The sequence below is a fragment of the Hyla sarda genome, chromosome 4, assembly GCF_029499605.1.
Source record: "Hyla sarda isolate aHylSar1 chromosome 4, aHylSar1.hap1, whole genome shotgun sequence".
Taxonomy (NCBI): Eukaryota; Metazoa; Chordata; class Amphibia; order Anura; family Hylidae; genus Hyla; species Hyla sarda.
This window is the reverse complement of record NC_079192.1, coordinates 97668709-97687013: the sequence shown is the minus strand read 5'-3', so window position 1 is coordinate 97687013 and position 18305 is coordinate 97668709. Positions and strand designations below refer to the sequence as shown.

Here is an 18305-nt window from a genome sequence, read left to right as displayed (position 1 = left end):
TGAGTGCCTTCCATTAATCTTTTTTTTCATTGTGCCATATATTATGACAACACCGTACTTGTTTTTCTGCTTGTAACATATAGAAAGAGGGGTCTTGAGTCTGTGTCAAGTCATTTCTCGACCAAGCTCGTGTCTATTCATTAGAAACTCTGTGACATCACATTGAAGTCCCTTTGAAGACTTCCCCGACATGACCTACAGGGTGACCTATAGGACAAGTCCAGGGTCTCCCCCTGGGTGGAGCTTCTTCTTGCTCTTTGAGTCTTTGCTGAGCTACAGTGAGGTCAAGTCTGGAGAGAGTGTCTGGTGTCCTAAAGAGGCCTAACATCTACCCCCCAGGTCCCAGTCAAAACTTTGTAAGCTACAAACGGGGTGAAGTCTGTCATAGTCAGTCTCAATCAAGTCAGTCCAAGTCAATCTGTCTCAAGTCAGCATGGCCCAGCATCAAATTGTCCAAGTCCACTATAAGTCCCAGCAACCCTGGGGTCCCTGAAGTCACTGGTCACCTCCTTGGGCCTAGCCAAGCTGTATAGACTGTTACATCTGTCTGGCTCAGTAAAGCTGCCGTTATTCCGTAACTTGGCATCGGAGTCATTATTTTCCCCAGGTGCCTAGCCCAGGATCCTGCAGTATACCTTTGCGAGGTGTAGAGGATGAACCACACCATGGTGTCACGAATACAAGGGGTTAATGCCATCTGCCTCTAGAGTAATTCCATCTGCCCTCATCACACCCTCGTCTGAGGAAGGAGTGTGGGTGACCCCAGTAGTAAGGAGATTATATGAGGAGTGGGTTTGTTACAGTGTGTCTCCCCAGTAGTAGGTGATTACATGTGGAGGAGGTTTGTTACAGTGTGTCACCCAAGTAGTAAGGTGATTACATGAGGAGGAGGTTTGTTACAGTGTTAAACTGTAATTTAATTTAAACTGTTTTAAATTACTTTTGTGTCATGGTTTCTGCATAGAGAAGCAGAGGAAATTCAGTGAGGAAATTCTTCTGAGTGAACCCAACCTTAGGTCACATTCAGATGGAGGAATTTTCGACCGGAATTCCATGGGAATATTCTGCCTGGAAATTCAGCTGCAGCAGAGCCCTATTGATTTCAATGGGATTCGGCGGCACTGTGCACATGGCAGAATATTTTACCAGGTCTGTTGCAGATAGTATAATAACATCCTGACAAATTGTGCAGGTGTGGATAAAGTGTATATTGGATACGGCATTGACATTCAGGCCCAGATCAACTCTGAGGGAAGCTTCTGGGCAAACCATTGGGGTGGACCCATCACATTTGAAAGAAAAGGAAACAAAGAAAAGAAAGGAAACAGAGTTCATATTGTGATGATGCTGGTGGGTTTGTAAATTTTATTTCTGGTCTACACGGAAGATAATAAACCACATGGGAAAACTTATATAGGCCAAGGTGGAGCTAGTGTAGGTAGCACTCTGTCCATAGTGACTGCTGTTGGACCAAGGAGATGACTGCTGTATGCTGTGTGCTGATCGTAATGTAACCAAAATTCTATAACTTTCAATATATTTAAAGCTATAAAATTATTTAGATTACAAACTAATATGATTACTAATAAGATTACTATAATATGACCAAGAAAAACGAGTGATAGTGAAGGCCCCCTCAAGACTAAAGGAGGGAGGGAACTAAAGGAGGGAGGGAACCCCTCCCTTCCGAAAATCCAGCTATGCTTCATAAGCTTGGCTTTCTTACAATGCTGGTTTTCAATGGTGACAAGCATTTACCCTAAAAGGATTTCATGTTATCATCCTATCTATAGTTACATGAACGGAATGTACACAGAGCGGGGTACTTGTGTGGCCAATCCCTTATAAATAAATAGTAGTAATATGTTAATGCTTGGAGTGGAGCTGACACAGGCCGCGTGCAAACCTGTAAAACATGCCCTCTGCTTCTTTAATAAAACACAATATTGAGTTTCTTTATTGAACTCGGTGTCACTTCACGTGTCCGATGATGACTTCAGCAGTTCTTAAAGCCATCAGCTATTATTGTTTACAGCAGAAGGTAACAGAACGCTTCACATACCTTAATTAAAAAGGACAAAACGCCTGCATCATGAAAAACGCTACAGCAGGTTAAATGGATGACAGATCTAAGATGAGAAGCTTGTGCGCCACCATCTTGGTCATCTATAATATCTGTAAATTCTACTATGTCATACAGATGTAGCAGCGCTGACGTTGTCACTTGGCACAGCTAACTAGTAAGATACATTAGAAATGTAGGCCACAAAAATCAGATGTTGCAAGTTGCAACCAACAAGCGTAGGATGGCCTAACTACTACGGGGCCCTGGATTCTACTTTATTGTAGGGAATAACAAGATGGCGGCTTTCTATTATCTTCTACTATGTGCAATTTTTAATATATAGGAAGGATAAGAAAAAGAGGAACAGAGATGGCACTTGATAGTGCCGTTACCTCCTTGGATATATTGGATATACTGTATAGAATAAGCGCTGTTCACCTTTTAGAGTTGCGCTGTTAATTGCTTTAGTGGCAGCCTGGTATGTGGGAGCTTTTGGCCGTCGATACCATATATAACAGTGAAGAACTTGGATAGGAAGATATATTTGGGGTATTCTAGGCAAGGAATCACTACAGAGCACAACCTTTTATTGTCACTCAAGAATCACAAAAAAATTCCCTCAAAAATTGTACCAAAAATCTCTCTTTATGTACACATAACAATACAAGACACAAAAATCCCCTAACCCCTAAAAAATATATACCCCAAATACACAGGGAAATCCATATGGCAATAACAGGTGGAAAATTATAAGGTACAAACTACTACCAGGAAAATAATACAGACCTCAGTGTACCATTAAGTGTTTCATATAAAAAAACAAAGTGCATAATTATTGACATAATATACCTGGGGTAGACATGATGCCCGTGGCCATATGGCCCTGTGCCGCCACAACGCCGTTTCTTGGGTAAACCACTTTGTCAGGACAGACCGTTCTTTTTACTGCACTTGAACCATACCACTTGTACTTTGGAACATGAATAAAGTACTATAACACTGCTCAAAAAACATAAAGGGAACACTTAAACAACCCAATATAACTCCAAGTCAATGACACTTCTGTGAAATCACACTGTCCACTCAGGAAGAAACACTGATTGACAATCAATTTCACATGCTGTTGTGCAAATGGAACAGACAACAGGTGGAAATTATAGGCAATTAGCAAGACACCCCCAATAAAGGAGTGGTTCTGCAGGTGGTGACCACAGACCACTTCTCAGTTCCTATGCTTCCTGATTGATGTTTTGCTCACTTTCGAATGCTGGCAGTGCTTTCACTCTAGTGGAGTCTACAACCTACACAAGTGGCTTAGGTAGGGCAGCGCATCCAGGATGGCACATCAATGCGAGCTGCGGCAAGAAGGTTTGCTGTGTCTGCCAGCATAGTGTCCAGAGCATGAAGGCTCTACCAGGTAACAGGCCAGTACATCAGGAGATGTGGAGGAGGCCATAGAAGGGCAACAACCCAGTGGCAGGAGCGCTACCTCTGCCTTTGTGCAAGGAAAAGCCGGAGACGCACTGCCAGAGCGCTGCAAAATGACCTCTAGCAGGCCACAAATGTGCATGTGTCCACTCAAACAGTCAGAAACAGACTCCATTAGGGTGACGTCCACAGGTGGGGGGTGTGCTTACAGCCCAACACCGTGCAGGACGTTTAGCATTTGCCAGAGAACACCAAGATTGGCAAATTCGCCACTGGCACCCTGTGCTCTTCACAGATGAAGGCAGGTTCACACTGAGCACAGGTGACAGACGTGATAGAGTCTGGAGACACCATGGAGAACGTTCTGCTGCCTGCAACATCCTCCAGCATGACTGGTTTGGCGGTGGGTCAGTAATGGTGTGGGGTGGCATTTCTTTGGGGGCCGCACAGCCTTCCATATGCTTGCCAGAGGTATCCTGGCTGCCTTTAGGTACCGAGATAAGATCCTCAGACCCCTTGTGAGACCATATGCTGGTGCAGTTGGCCCTGGGTTCCTCCTTATACAAAACAATGCTAGACCACATGGGTCTGGAGTGTGTCAGCAGTTCCAGCAAGAGGAAGGCATTGATGCTATGGACTGGCCCGCCCGCACCCCAGACCTGAATCCGATTGAGCACATCTGGGACATCATGTCTCACTCCATCCACCAATGCCACGTTGCACCACAGACTGTCCAGGAGTTTGCGGATGCTTTAGTCCAGGTCTGGGAGGATATCCTTAAGGAGACCATCCGTCACCTCATTAGGAGCATGCCCAGGCATTGTAGGGAGGTCATACGGGCACGTGGAGGCCACACACTACTGAGACTCATTTTGACTTGTTCTAAGGACATTACATCAAAGTTGGATCAGCCTGTAGTGTGGTTTTCCACTTTGATTTTGAGTGTGACTCCATATCCAGACCTCCATGGGTTGATAAATTTGATTTCCATTGATAATTTTTGTGTGATTTTGTTGTCAGCACATTCAACTATGTAAAGATGAAAGTATTTCATATGATTAGTTCATTCATTCAGATCTAGGATGTGTTATCTTAGTGGTTTTTTTTTGAGCAGTGTACTATCTACATATCCTGTCCTATCATGTCGGGGAAGTGCTATGGGCCAGAGTCGGATCCCGGACGGATCCCTTGCCGGATTACTTGCAGAATGTCTGCAGCGTATTTGCTGCGGAAAATCTGCTGCGGATTTTGCTACCATTCTCCCTCAGGTATTGCAGTTCAGTTCTGAAGATTAGGCAGGAGGTCCAGCACTACGATCATATGCAGCTTTAGGAAATATAGGAGATGTGTGGAGTAGAGATAATACCTTTCTTTACTAACTGAAAAGATATAGATTGCAAGCTTTTAAGACCTCTTACCTTTTAAGTCCCTTCATCAGGCATGTTACAAAATAAATATGAAGAATACCTATCTTAAATACAATTCTAACTAGCATGGTAGCTGGCATGGTTGCAACCATGTCAGTTGGAATTGTATTTAAAGACAGATGTTCTTCACATTTAATTTGTAACATGCCTGATGAAGGGACCTGAGAGGTCTTGAAAGCTTGCAAACTATATTTTCTCCGTTAGCCAATAAAGGCATCATCGCTAGTCCGCTCAAGCTGTAATACCATACATAACCTGAGGATAGGTGAGGCACACTTTTTTAAAGAGGGCAGCTGTGTTTTTCTAATGTGGTGGCTGTCCATTGCTGTCCTGTGTGGTGGACTCTATTGCAGTGTCCCTTGAGTCCCCCTTAATCTGTGTATCAAAAATGGTTAACAAGTGCTTCATATTATGGATGAGAATGCCTTTATAATGTTATATAACTTTAAATGTTGTTACCAAGTCTTGTAACCAGGGAAGGTGTCAGTGACCACATGACTTGTGGGTGACCTATAGGACCCCTCCAAAGTCTCCCCCATATAAACCAAGGGAGGAGCTAGCCAGTGCAGAACAGTTTAGAGCATGCTGAGGAACAGTGAAGACCTGAGAGTGTCTGGTGTCCTGAGGAGACACAAGGCCTAACCACACAGCCATGCTTCCACCAACCAAGTGCCCCACAGGTGAACATCAAAGCCTGGTAAGCTACACAAGGGATGAAGTCTAGTCAGTCCTAGTCAAGTCAGTCAAATCTGTCTAAATTCAGCGAGGGTCTGCAGCATTCCATCCAAGTCCACTACAAGTCCCGGCGAGCCTGTAAGTCTCTAAAATCACTGGTAGGGATCAACCAATATCGATTTTTTAGGGCCGATACCGATAATCTGTGACCTTTCAGGCCGATAGCCGATAACTTATACCAATATTCCGGTATAAGTTATCGGCTATTTCCCCCCCACCCGGCCCCGCAGAAGCCGCTGCAGATCAATGATTTAAAGCGGCGCTTTAAATCAATGAACTGCAGCAGCTTTTGCGGGGCCAGAGACCGCCGCCCCCCGCTTCTCTCCCCCTGCCTGTCCTGGGGTCCTCCCTAGTCCAACCACCACCGCTGCCCCATTGCCTCCCCCATCCCCGGTTTTATAATTACCTGTTCCCGGGGTTCGCGCTACTTCTGGCTCCAGCCGCGTCCTGAGCTGTCACTGTGCGCACTGACGGTGACGTTGCGTTGAGGACGTCACTCGTCATTGCGCTGCGCAGCGCACAGCAATAGCGCAGGACATCGCAGGAGCCAGAAGTAGCGCGGACCCCGGGAACAGGTCATTATAAAACCGGGGATGGGGGAGGCAATGGGGCAGTGGTGGTGGCGGCGGTGGTGGCGGCGGTGGTGGTCTCGGCGGTGGTCTCTGGCCGGGGAGGCGAGGCGGGGGCGGGGCATTCTCGGCATATTGGCAAGGTAATTGGCATCATGAATACAAGGGGTTAATGCCATCTGCCCCTAGGGTAATAACATCTGTCCTCATCACACCCTCACCACAACAATCCTAGATAACTACTTTAAACATTGGCCATACATATTGAAACAGATATGTCTAACAGGTGAAGGCATAACCATGACCATAGGGTTGTTCCAGTATGTTGCAGGTTTTACCTCTCTCCTGTGTAGCCTGCTGCGCACTGACACCTTCCAGTCACAGGGTCACATTGTCCTCCATTATGACATTGGCATTCATGACTGCAATTCACTCCATATCTTCCTGGAGGACATGGCAGAGCACAGACAGAACCCTATACAGGAAGAAAATGTAATAATTGTGTCAGATAGGTCCTTAACATGCTACTCAATGCTTTGGAGTGAAGTATAACACTTCCTACCGTCCACCCTGCTGGGCATGAACACTCTCCTGTCACATGGTGACATACACCCCCATTCTGGCAAGGGCAGCGTAGCTCACATAATGCCCCATGACTTCCAGGTGGACACAGTTCTTCGCAACTAGCATGGGGATAGATAAAAAATAATATATATATATTAAAGAAACAAACTGGGTACACCTTTTTTAATATGCAGTTTGCTACTTTTAGACTATATTTATATAATCTACTTGCTACTGAAGGGTTAACTTCATAGAACAACATAGTTTCAACTCTGTTAGTTTAATGCTGTCTGAGTACTGTAAGTTAAGCATGCTTAATGTCAGAAGAGAGAAGTTGAACAAGGGCTCTTCTGCTTCCACTGGAAGGTATCTGACTTACATACCTTCATCACCTTATGCCTGTAATACTGCATCGTAATGCAACTAACCTTGAGTGACTAAAGTATTCTAAGTATTTACCACAGGTAGCCAACTTGTAAAGACCCCTTTTTAGGAGGTAATCTTTTCTGGACTATATCCTAAAACACATGTTCCTAAAGACTCATCAAAAAGCTAAGGGGATTGTACCTACTTCTTATGCACTGACACTAAAACTGTGTAAGCTTGTCCTTATCCTCTACTATCCTATATTGGTTTGCACAGAAGAAGTCTCTACTCTAAAGATATTGGGGGAGATTTATCAAAACCTGTCCAGAGAAAAAGTTGCCCATAGCAACCAATCAGGTCGCTTTTTATATTTTTCAGAGGCCTTTTCAAAAATGAAAGAAGCGATCTGATTGGTTGCTATGGGCAACTCAGCAACTTTTTCTATGGACAGGTTTTGATAAATCTCCTCAGAAGGAGCAAATCCCTATAGCAAACCTATCCTGCTCTGGACAATTCCTGACATGGACAGAGGTGTCAGCAGAGAGTACTGTGGTCAAACAGAAATGAACAACTCAAATTTGTCTGGAGCATGCAGCAGCTGATAAGTACTGGAAGGATTAAGATTTTTAATAGAAGTAATTTACAAATCTGTTTAACTTTCTGGCACCAGTTGATTTAAAAAAAAAAATTTCCACCGGAGTACCCCTTTCAAATTGTGTCATACATTTATTAGACAGAGAAAAAGGGAGGTTGGGAAATAAGTAACTACCAGACAAAGGGTACATGTACTCACAAAGCTCCAGTGTATCCAGGGGCACAGCGGCATTCTCCAGTTCTGTGGTCACATGTCGCTCCATTTTGGCACTGGCATCTCAGCTGGCAGGCCTTGCCATAGGTCCCAGGGTCGCACCAGTCTTCACAACGCCATCCTCTATATCCTTCCGAGCACACACAGGCTCCAGTTATAGGATTACAGAGCGCTTCATTCTGACACTGGCATCGGTTGCTGCAGTGTGGTCCCCAGTGTTCACTGTCACAACCTGAGGGTGAAGAATATAACAGAACTGTAATGGATTAACACCCGTGAAGTAATAAGTATTCAGTGTTCAACGTAAATATTATATCAGAATTCATGCACTGCCCCCTCAGGCCCTGCACTAGGCATAACACACTGTAATCGGGTTTCTAGGAATGTTCCTTTATGTCTTAAATAAGGTATTATTATAATTATTAAGGCAAGAAAAATAGCAGTTACACATGAAAACATACTGTACATGACTATTGAATCCTTCACATAATAATTCAGAATTCAAATACAGCAAACAGTAGACTAGAAATGTAAGAGAATATATAGACTTTTGTATATGAGGCTATAAATCACACGAAATGTGTTTTATGTAGTTTCTCATATTTTTATTTCTTTCACTAAAATCAATGGTACAGAATATACAAAACAATAAAAAAGATTAGCTCCTATGCATTAAACACCCGAGCATTGGAATCCCAAATCATAGGAAGCTTTTTATGTTCCTCCTGCTCTGCAGACTTTAGGGACACCCTGAATAAAGCTCAATGTGAACCTGCCCCACAGCTCATAAGGCAAATGTGCAAGGAGCATTGGTCTTTTCTGAAGAAGATAAATAGCAGAACTAGTAATATACACATTATACACATTAGTATACTCATTCAACAGGTACAGCAAATTAATACTGTAAAGAAACAAACCTTGCGATACTGTGCGCAGTCTCTAAATGAATATAGCAGCACTCCAGGTCCCATTGAAACAAGCCTGAAGCTTGAACTGGAGAGCATATAGCAAGTATAGGAAGGTATGTGCTTGCAAGTCTTAGGGTTTGAACAAATATTTACTTTGTGTTATATATAGAATTAGGATGGGTTCACACTACTTTTAGAGGCTCTGTTGGGTATCTCCATTGCTGGTTCCATCCAAAATGCTAGACTGCTCCATCATTGGAGCAAAACTCCAATGGATCTATGGATCCATTGCATGCTGGACATCAATAGCGCCAGACGGACCCAGTTGACTTTAATGGAGTCCATTAGGTCAACAGCATTGTGTCTGGCATTCCTCAAAAAAAGCTGTTTTTTTTGTTTTTTTTTTGAGGAATGCCAGACACAATGCTGTTGACCTAATGGACTCCATTAAAGTCAACTGGGTCCGTTAGGCGCTATTAATGTCCAAGATGCAATGGATCCATGGATCCAATGGATTTCTTCTAGTGTTTTGCTCCAATGATGGAGCAGAACAATGGAAGGAACAACGGTAGTGTAAATGTAACACACTTCTATTTTACTAATGAATTCACTATGGTGGTAACTCTGTGTAATGACCATAGGTAAAAAAAAAGAATGTCTGTTCCTTCAGAATGGTTGTCTAGAATTATGATATTGGTTAAAGGGGTATTCTAGGCAAAAACATCTTATCGCCTATCCAAAGGATAGGGGAAAAGATGTCTGATCGCGGGGGGGCCCACTGCTGGGACCCTCCACAATCTCCCTGCAGCATCCGCATTCTATGCGGGGCTGCGTCTCCAGTTTCGGAAACCTCCGGGTTTCTGGGACTGGGGATGTGACTTCACGCCACGCCCCCTCCATTCATGTCTATGGGAGGGGGCGTGATGGCATGCATTGCTGTATTTTATGTTGAGTGAGTGTGTAGTTGGTCCTGTTGTGGTGCTCTTCAGTCCTTGGTTGTTAAAGGGGAAACCCTTTTTTTTTAAATGAACTGGTGAAAGAAAGTTAAACAGATTTGTAAATTACTTCTATTTAAAAATCTTAATTCTTTCAGTACTTATTAGCAGCTGTATGCTACAGAGGAAATTATTTTCTTTTGAATTTCTTTTTTGTGTTGTCCACCGTGCTCTCTGCTGACACCTCTGTCCATGTCAGGAATTGTCCAGAGAAGCATAGGTTTGCAATGGGGATTTTCTCCTGCTCTGGACAGTAATTTACAAATCTGTTTAACTTTCTGGCACCAGTTGATTTAAAAGTAAAATATTTTCCCCCGGAGTACCCCTTTAAGTTTGGCAGATAGCAATACTTGGCTACACCATTAAGGTCCGCCAGGAGACATACCTTCATGGTCGTCTAAGAAGAACTGCAGAATGTCATGGGAGTAGATGGAAGGTGGGCTGAAAGAGTCTGCTCAGTGCCGTCACCAAGAAGGTATACTTTGAAGATAGTAGGTTGGTGGCTAGTTAGTTGTGGAAGATTTGGTCAGTGGAAGAGTTTTCAGTTTTTTGAGATGTTGACTGTGGAGTTTGAATCTACCGTAAGGTGGGTGATGGGCCCAAACCTGGAGGAGACGGCTGCCAGGGTGACAATAGTACGTTTTAGGCTAGCTACTTGTGGAAGGGAGCACCCTGAGGCCTGAGTGTAACCTGGTGGGTTTGGTCTGTGGTAGTGTAAGCTAAACAGGGCAGGTAGGAATTACTAGCATTGTGGGAGACTTCAAAGAGGAAACCTGAGTCAAACAGTTAATGGGGAAGTCAAAATCTGTAATGAAATTTTATTGGTGCAGAAACAAAAATTTTTTGTAATCAAAACTAAAAATCTGCAGCTGCAAATCCAAGACAAAATCTGAATGATTGAGTGTGGAATTTCTTCTACAGATTTAGCTGTGGAAATACTGTCAAAATGTGCCACATTTCCATGTTTAAAGGAGTTATCCAGGAAAAAACTTTTTTTATACATATCAACTGGTTCCAGAAAGTTAAACAGATTTGTAAATTACTTCTATAATTTTTTAAAATCCTTTCAGTACTTATGAGCTGCTGAAGTTGAGTTGTTCTTTTCTGTCTAAGTGCTCTCTGATGACACGTGTCTCGGGAGCTGTCCAGAGTAGATGCAAATTCCCATAGCAACTCAACTCCAGTAGCTGATAATTATTGGAAGGATTAAGAATTTTTAATAGAAGTAATTTACAAATCTGTTTAACTTTCTGGAGCCAGTTGATCTAAAAAAAAAAAAAAAAAAAAAAGTTTTGCCCCCCTGCAATACCCCTTTAAGCCCCTTAAAAGGCACTCATTTATCCCTGCTGTGAAGTGCAAATGGGTAAAACACTAAGGTATGACAGAATTTTTGTTGATAAAATGATGTACCCCTTATCCTTTGGTCATTGCTATTACTTGAAATGTTGCACCAGTTTATTTGGCACGGACTGTACATTATGCGCAGGCCCCTCCATTAGGTCCTGTTAATGGGACGGTTGACTTTATATAGTAAGATTTCATATACAGAGTCAAAGTCTACCAACTGCTCTTCAGATACAGACTCCAAGGTGAGTTCAAATACACAATTGACAGAGAGTATATTATCTTTCATAAAACATGAGAATTCCTAATGAGCAGCCGAGCGATTACATGAATAAGTGATTCAATCATTACGAGTTTTCTATAAGACTATTATATACACACTGAACGTATATATCTAATGACCTCAATACTAGTTCATTTGCAATCTGCTTCATCGAGTTTCCTACCAACATAGCCATTCTACTCCCGCACTGTCTTCAATGTTTAGAGACTTGAATAAGAGGGATATGGGAAATACTTTGAATAGCAGGCTATGTCCCGGAGACTCATAATTAATCATGCTACTTTTTATTTTCTACTGTCCATTTATTATTCATTGTATTTTTAACAATATTTTACTTATTTATGGACAACAGTGGTTTCAAGAAACTCATTCATTAAAATGAGATTCCAAATGTGCCCTCCTTACACCAAAGCTCATATCCATTTCCAAAAAACAAACAAATGTAGGTCTGGGGCTTCACCTCTACACTGTCCTTACTTTTTACTAAGCGCTTGTTTTTTTAAACAAGGCAGTAGAATTGGCCTGCAGACAAAAGATGGTGCTCAAAAGTGGAGATGAAACATACATGTCACTATACCTCAAAGAGACCAGAAGGCGAGTGGAAAACCACTTGTCGAATATGTACATAGAATCCACAACTCATAAGGCATATACTGACACGATCCTAAAAACACGTTTACAATGACCCCCCCTACATGTTTCAGTGAAAGCATCACCCTCATCAGGAGGTATATAGGCAGCACAATATATACCTCCTGATGACGGTGATGCTTTCACAATATATACCTCCTAATCATGGTGATGCTTTGACCGAAAAATGTAGAGGGGGCATTGTAAACGTGTTTTTAGGATAGTATCAGTATATGCCTTATAAGTTGTGGATTCTATGTACATATTCCCACTATCTATAACATGTAACAAGTGGTTTTCAACTCGCCTACTGGTCACTTTGAGGCATAGTGACATGTATTTTTAATCACCACTTTTGAGCACCATTTGATTTATTGATTTTATCTTCATAACACAATAAAAGTTGTGTAACATCAGAGATAAAGAAATGTGGAGCACTCACCCAAGCTTCTTCTGCAGTGGTAGTTTATTGCAAAACTTACAACATAGGGGTACACGGGTAGGGGAGCTGTGTAGGAGTCCTCCTACACAGCTCCCCTAACCGTGTACCCGTATGTTGTAAGTTTTGCAATAAACTACCACTGCAGAAGAAGCTTGGGTAAGTGCTCGGCATTTCTTTATCTCTGATGATACATTGTGATTTGCTATACTCCCAGCGTGCAAGCACCACAGATACAGCTCTCACAGCAGTTAAAGGGGACGTACACACTTTCAAGCCATTTACCAGTCCGGAATTTAAAGTGGTGCCGAGTACTCTGCTTATCTGCCGCTACAATAAAAGTTATGTTTTAGGGCTATCTCAATAGGGGGATTTTTGTACCCCAGGCATTGCACCTTGGGGTAATTGTGTTTAAAAAGTTAATCAAATCTCGGATTGCTCTGTTTTTTTTTTGTGTGCAGACAAAAGAAGATGATGGATCCAGTGTGTAAAGATGATGTAGCTTTATTCCATAAAATCGTAAGTCATCAGTACACTTGGTCAAGTCATAGTTCAAACCTTGACGCTTTTTGAGCGCTTGCGTCTTTGTCAAAAGATGATCATCCACTCCGTTTTGCAGTGTCCATCAAAGCAATATACTGGAGGAATCTTTGACCTATAGGAATACCTATAAAGGTGCAACTTTTTTTCACTGTATACTGCTCTATATGTCAGGGAATACAATAAAACTGCGCATGCGCACACAGTTTACTACAGTCACGTTGATCACGGTGTTTGTGCTCGTAGCATTGGATTGCTGCTACTAGTGGACACACTGGCACAGGCAGGGGCTCATTCTATGGTCAGTCATTGGTGGATCCGCAGCATTAAATATGCTGTGGATCCGTTATGTGTGACCCTACACGGGAGGAACTTGTGCGGAATGTCCACACAAATATTCCACTGCAGCAGAGTCCCATTGATTCCAATAGGATTCCGCTGCACAGTTCAAACTGGAAATTCAGATTCTTTCATTTTGCAAAGTGTCCAGAAAAATGTATTGCCATCTATGAGATTGCGCATTTCCAAGTGGTCCTAACGCCTACTGGAATGTCCGCTCATTTCATGCCCGTGTGAATATAGCCTTAGGCTATGTTTACACTGCTGATGTTTTGCAGAAATGTCTGGCTGGAAAATTTTGATTTTAATTTTCTTTAAAAAAAAAGTCATTAGAAAATGTATTTTAAATCCAAAAGAAATCCAACATTCACCTTTAATTTACAGAAACCTATTGGGGTCCCAGCTCATAGAATCTCAACCTCTTCTGACAAGTGACCCTCTACTGCAGTGTTTCCCAACCAGAGGGCCCTAAGCTGTTGCAAAACTACAACTCCCAGCATGCCCAGTTGGGCATGCTGGAAGTTGTAGTTTGGCAATGCTGGAGGCACCATGGTTGGGAAACACTGGTCTACCGTGTAGATTAAACTAAAATTAGGTGCAAAATAAAGGTTAGTCTTACAATTGACATGACAAAATAGACTCCTTTTTACTCGCTTTAGTTTACCAAATTCAGTTTATCAAATTCCAGGGCTGGATCCTGACAAAAGCGCTGTCAGGTGATTGTGGGAATAAATGAGGAAAAGAGCATTGCAGGCCAATTTTAATATTTAACGCAGGTCACCTAAAAGCCCATAATCATTTCATATTTGTATCTGTGCCTACACAATTTACAGCCTCATGCCGCCAAGGCGAAGTGGCAAGAGGCGAAGCTGATGAAATACAACAATCAATATTGTACAAAACAAAATGTTTATTATGTGGATTTAAAGCACTTTCAATATAATGTATGAAGATCTGACGGAAAAGAGGACTGACGGGCTCTATTAGTAAATGACTGGTAGTACACGGTTGCATAAGAAAAATGCATTAAATGGAAGCATGTGTCCTACATGCCAACCAGCACATATATGGTTACCGTAAACCGTGACGCACAAAAGTAGGCGCAATGAACGGTATAAGAGAAAAATTCCTGAGGCTAAAAAGGCTGTTTATTTGCTATCTTGCTTCCCTGAGAAAAGGGATTTAAGGGTATTTATCTCAGAAGACTTAAAGGGGTACTCCAGTGGAAAACAATATTTTTAACTCAACTGGTGCCAGAAAGTTAAATCAGATTTGTAAATTGCTTCCATTTAAAAATCTTAATCCTTCCAGGACTTATCAGCTGTTGTATGCTCCTAAGGAAGTTATTTTTTTTTTTTTAATTTCCTTTCTGTCTCACCACAGTGCTCTCTGCTGACACCTCTGTCCATGTCAGGAACTGTCAAGAGTAGGCATGAATCCCCATAGCAAACCTATCCTGCTCCGGACAGTTACTGATATGGACAGAGGTGTCAGCAGAGAGAACTGTTGTCAGACAGAAAAGAAATACAAAAAGAAAAGAACTGAGCTGATAAGCTGATAAGTACTGGAAGGATTAAGACTTTTAAATAGAAGTAATTTACAAATCTGTTTAACTTTCTGGCACCAGTTGATTAAAAAATTTTTTTTCAAGTGGAGTACCCATTTAATATGTATAGTTTGGAAGAAAGAAGAGACAAAGGGGGATATGATAGAAACCTTTAAATACGTAAAGGGAATCAGCAGGATAAAGGAGGAGAGTAGTTTAAAAAAAAGAAAAACTACCACAAGAGGACATAGTTTTATATTAGGGGGAAATGTTTATGCAGTAATATCAGGAAGTATTTCTTTACTGAGAGAGTAGTGGATGCATGGAATAGCCTTCCTGCAGAAGTGGTAGCTACAAATGCAGTGAAGGAGTAAAAACATGCATGTCACGATGCCGGCTGGCAGGTAGTGGACCCTCTGTGCCAGAGAGGGATTGGCGTGGACCGTGCTAGTGGACCGGTTCTAAGCCACTACTGGTTTTCACCAGAGCCCGCCGCAAAGCGGGATGGTCTTGCTGCGGCGGTAGTGACCAGGTCGTATCCACTAGCAACGGCTCACCTCTCTGGCTGCTGAAGATAGGCGCGGTACAAGGGAGTAGGCAGAAGCAAGGTCGGACGTAGCAGAAGGTCGGGGCAGGCAGCAAGGATCGTAGTCAGGGGCAACGGCAGAAGGTCTGGAAACACAGGCAAGGAACACACAAGGAACGCTTTCACTGGCACTAAGGCAACAAGATCCGGCAAGGGAGTGCAAGGGAAGTGAGGTAATATAGGGAAGTGCACAGGTGAAAACCCTAATTGGAACCACTGCGCCAATCAGCGGCGCAGTGGCCCTTTAAATCGCAGAGACCCGGCGCGCGCGCGCCCTAGGGAGCGGGGCCGCGCGCGCCGGGACAGAACAGACGGGGAGCGAGTCAGGTAGGGGAGCCGGGGTGCGCATCGCGAGCGGGCGCTACCCGCATCGCGAATCGCATCCCGGCTGGCAGCAGGATCGCAGCGCCCCGGGTCAGAGGACGTGACCGGAGCGCTGCAGCGGAGGGAGTGAAGCGAGCGCTCCGGGGAGGAGCGGGGACCCGGAGCGCTCGGCGTAACAGTACCCCCCCCCTTGGGTCTCCCCCTCTTCTTGGAGCCTGAGAACCTGAGGAGCAGACTTTTGTCAAGGATGTTGTCCTCAGGTTCCCAGGATCTCTCTTCAGGACCACAACCCTCCCAGTCTACTAAAAAAAAATTTTTCCCTCTGACCTTTTTGGCAGCCAAAATTTCCTTGACCGAGAAGACGTCCGAGGAGCCGGAAACAGGAGTGGGAGGAACAGATTTGGGAGAAAAACGGTTGAGGATGAGTGGTTTGAGAAGAGAGACGTGAAAGGCATTAGGGATACGAAGAGAAGGAGGAAGAAGAAGTTTATAAGAGACAGGATTAATTTGACACAAAATTTTGAAAGGACCAAGATAGCGTGGTCCCAACTTGTAGCTAGGGACACGGAAGCGGACATATTTAGCGGAGAGCCATACCTTGTCTCCAGGGGAAAAAACGGGGGGAGCTCTTCTTTTCTTATCCGCGAACCTCTTCATGCGTGAAGAAGCCTGTAAGAGAGAATTTTGGGTCTCTCTCCATATAATGGAAAGGTCACGAGAAATTTCATCCACAGCGGGCAGACCAGAGGGCAAGGGGGTAGGGAGGGGGGGAAGAGGGTGACGGCCGTACACCACGAAAAATGGGGATTTGGAGGAAGATTCAGAGACCCTGAAGTTATACGAAAATTCGGCCCATGGAAGGAGATCTGCCCAGTCATCCTGGCGGGAGGAAACAAAATGTCGCAAATAATCACCCAGGATCTGGTTAATTCTTTCTACTTGTCCATTGGACTGGGGATGATATGCAGAGGAAAAATTTAATTTAATCTTGAGTTGTTTACAGAGAGCCCTCCAGAATTTAGACACGAATTGGACCCCTCTATCCGAGACAATCTGCGTAGGCAACCCGTGAAGACGAAAAATGTGTACAAAAAATTGTTTAGCCAACTGAGGCGCAGAAGGAAGACCAGGAAGAGGGATGAAATGTGCCATTTTGGAGAATCGATCAACGACCACCCAAATAACGGTGTTGCCACGGGAAGGGGGTAAATCAGTAATAAAATCCATACCAATCAGAGACCAAGGCTGTTCGGGGACAGGCAGAGGATGAAGAAAACCAGCGGGCTTCTGGCGAGGAGTCTTATCCCGGGCACAGATAGTGCAGGCTCGCACAAAGTCCCCAACATCCGTCTCCAGAGTCGGCCACCAATAGAAGCGGGAGATGAGTTGCACAGATTTCTTGATGCCCGCATGACCTGCGAGATGGGAGGAGTGACCCCATTTGAGGATTCCGAGGCGTTGGCGTGGAGAAACAAAGGTCTTTCCTGGAGGAGTCTGCCTGATGGAGGCAGGAGAAGTGGAGATCAGGCAGTCAGGTGGAATGATGTGTTGCGGAGGGAGATCAACTTCTGAGGCATCCGAGGAACGAGAGAGAGCATCGGCCCTAATGTTCTTATCGGCAGGACGAAAGTGAATCTCAAAATTAAATCGGGCAAAGAACAGAGACCACCGGGCCTGGCGAGGATTCAGCCGTTGGGCCGACTGGAGGTAGGAGAGGTTCTTGTGGTCGGTGTAGATAATAACAGGAAATCTTGATCCCTCCAGCAGATGCCTCCATTCCTCAAGTGCTAATTTAATGGCTAGAAGCTCTCGATCCCCGATGGAGTAGTTCCTCTCCGCTGGAGAGAAGGTCCTAGAGAAAAAACCACAAGTGACAGCATGCCCGGAAGGATTTTTTTGTAGAAGAACAGCTCCAGCTCCTACTGAGGAGGCATCAACCTCCAATAGGAAGGGTTTGGAAGGGTCAGGTCTGGAGAGCACGGGAGCCGAAGAAAAGGCAGACTTGAGTCGTTTAAAGGAGTCTTCTGCTTGAGGAGGCCAGGACTTGGGATCAGCATTTTTCTTGGTTAAAGCCACGATAGGAGCCACAATGGTAGAAAAATGTGGAATAAATTGCCTGTAATAATTGGCGAACCCCAAAAAGCGTTGGATAGCACGGAGTCCGGAGGGGCGTGGCCAATTTAAGACGGCAGAGAGTTTGTCTGGATCCATCTGTAGTCCCTGGCCAGAGACCAAATATCCTAGAAAAGGAAGAGATTGGCATTCAAACAGACATTTCTCAATTTTGGCATAGAGTTGGTTGTCACGAAGTCTCTGAAGAACCATACGGACATGCTGGCGGTGTTCTTCTAGATTGGCAGAAAAAATTAGGATATCGTCCAGATATACCACAACACAGGAGTATAACAG

General features: G+C 43.8%; 1 protein-coding gene across 13 annotated transcripts in view; it reads right to left on the bottom strand.

Moving 5' to 3' along the window:
* The window catches only part of MEGF11 (multiple EGF like domains 11), a 581277-nt gene that overhangs the window by 205013 nt on the left and 357959 nt on the right, over positions 1-18305 (bottom strand). For 11 of the 13 annotated variants that reach the window (XM_056571698.1, XM_056571686.1, XM_056571690.1 and 8 more), the window contains 3 exons: positions 7948-8218; positions 6787-6907; positions 6563-6699 (listed from right to left, as the gene is read on the bottom strand). In XM_056571698.1, coding sequence (XP_056427673.1) covers positions 6563-6699; positions 6787-6907; positions 7948-8218 — 529 coding nt within the window. The remainder of the gene's footprint in view (positions 1-6562; positions 6700-6786; positions 6908-7947; positions 8219-18305) is intronic. The other 2 variants (XM_056571685.1, XM_056571697.1) reach the window with 1 other exon arrangement.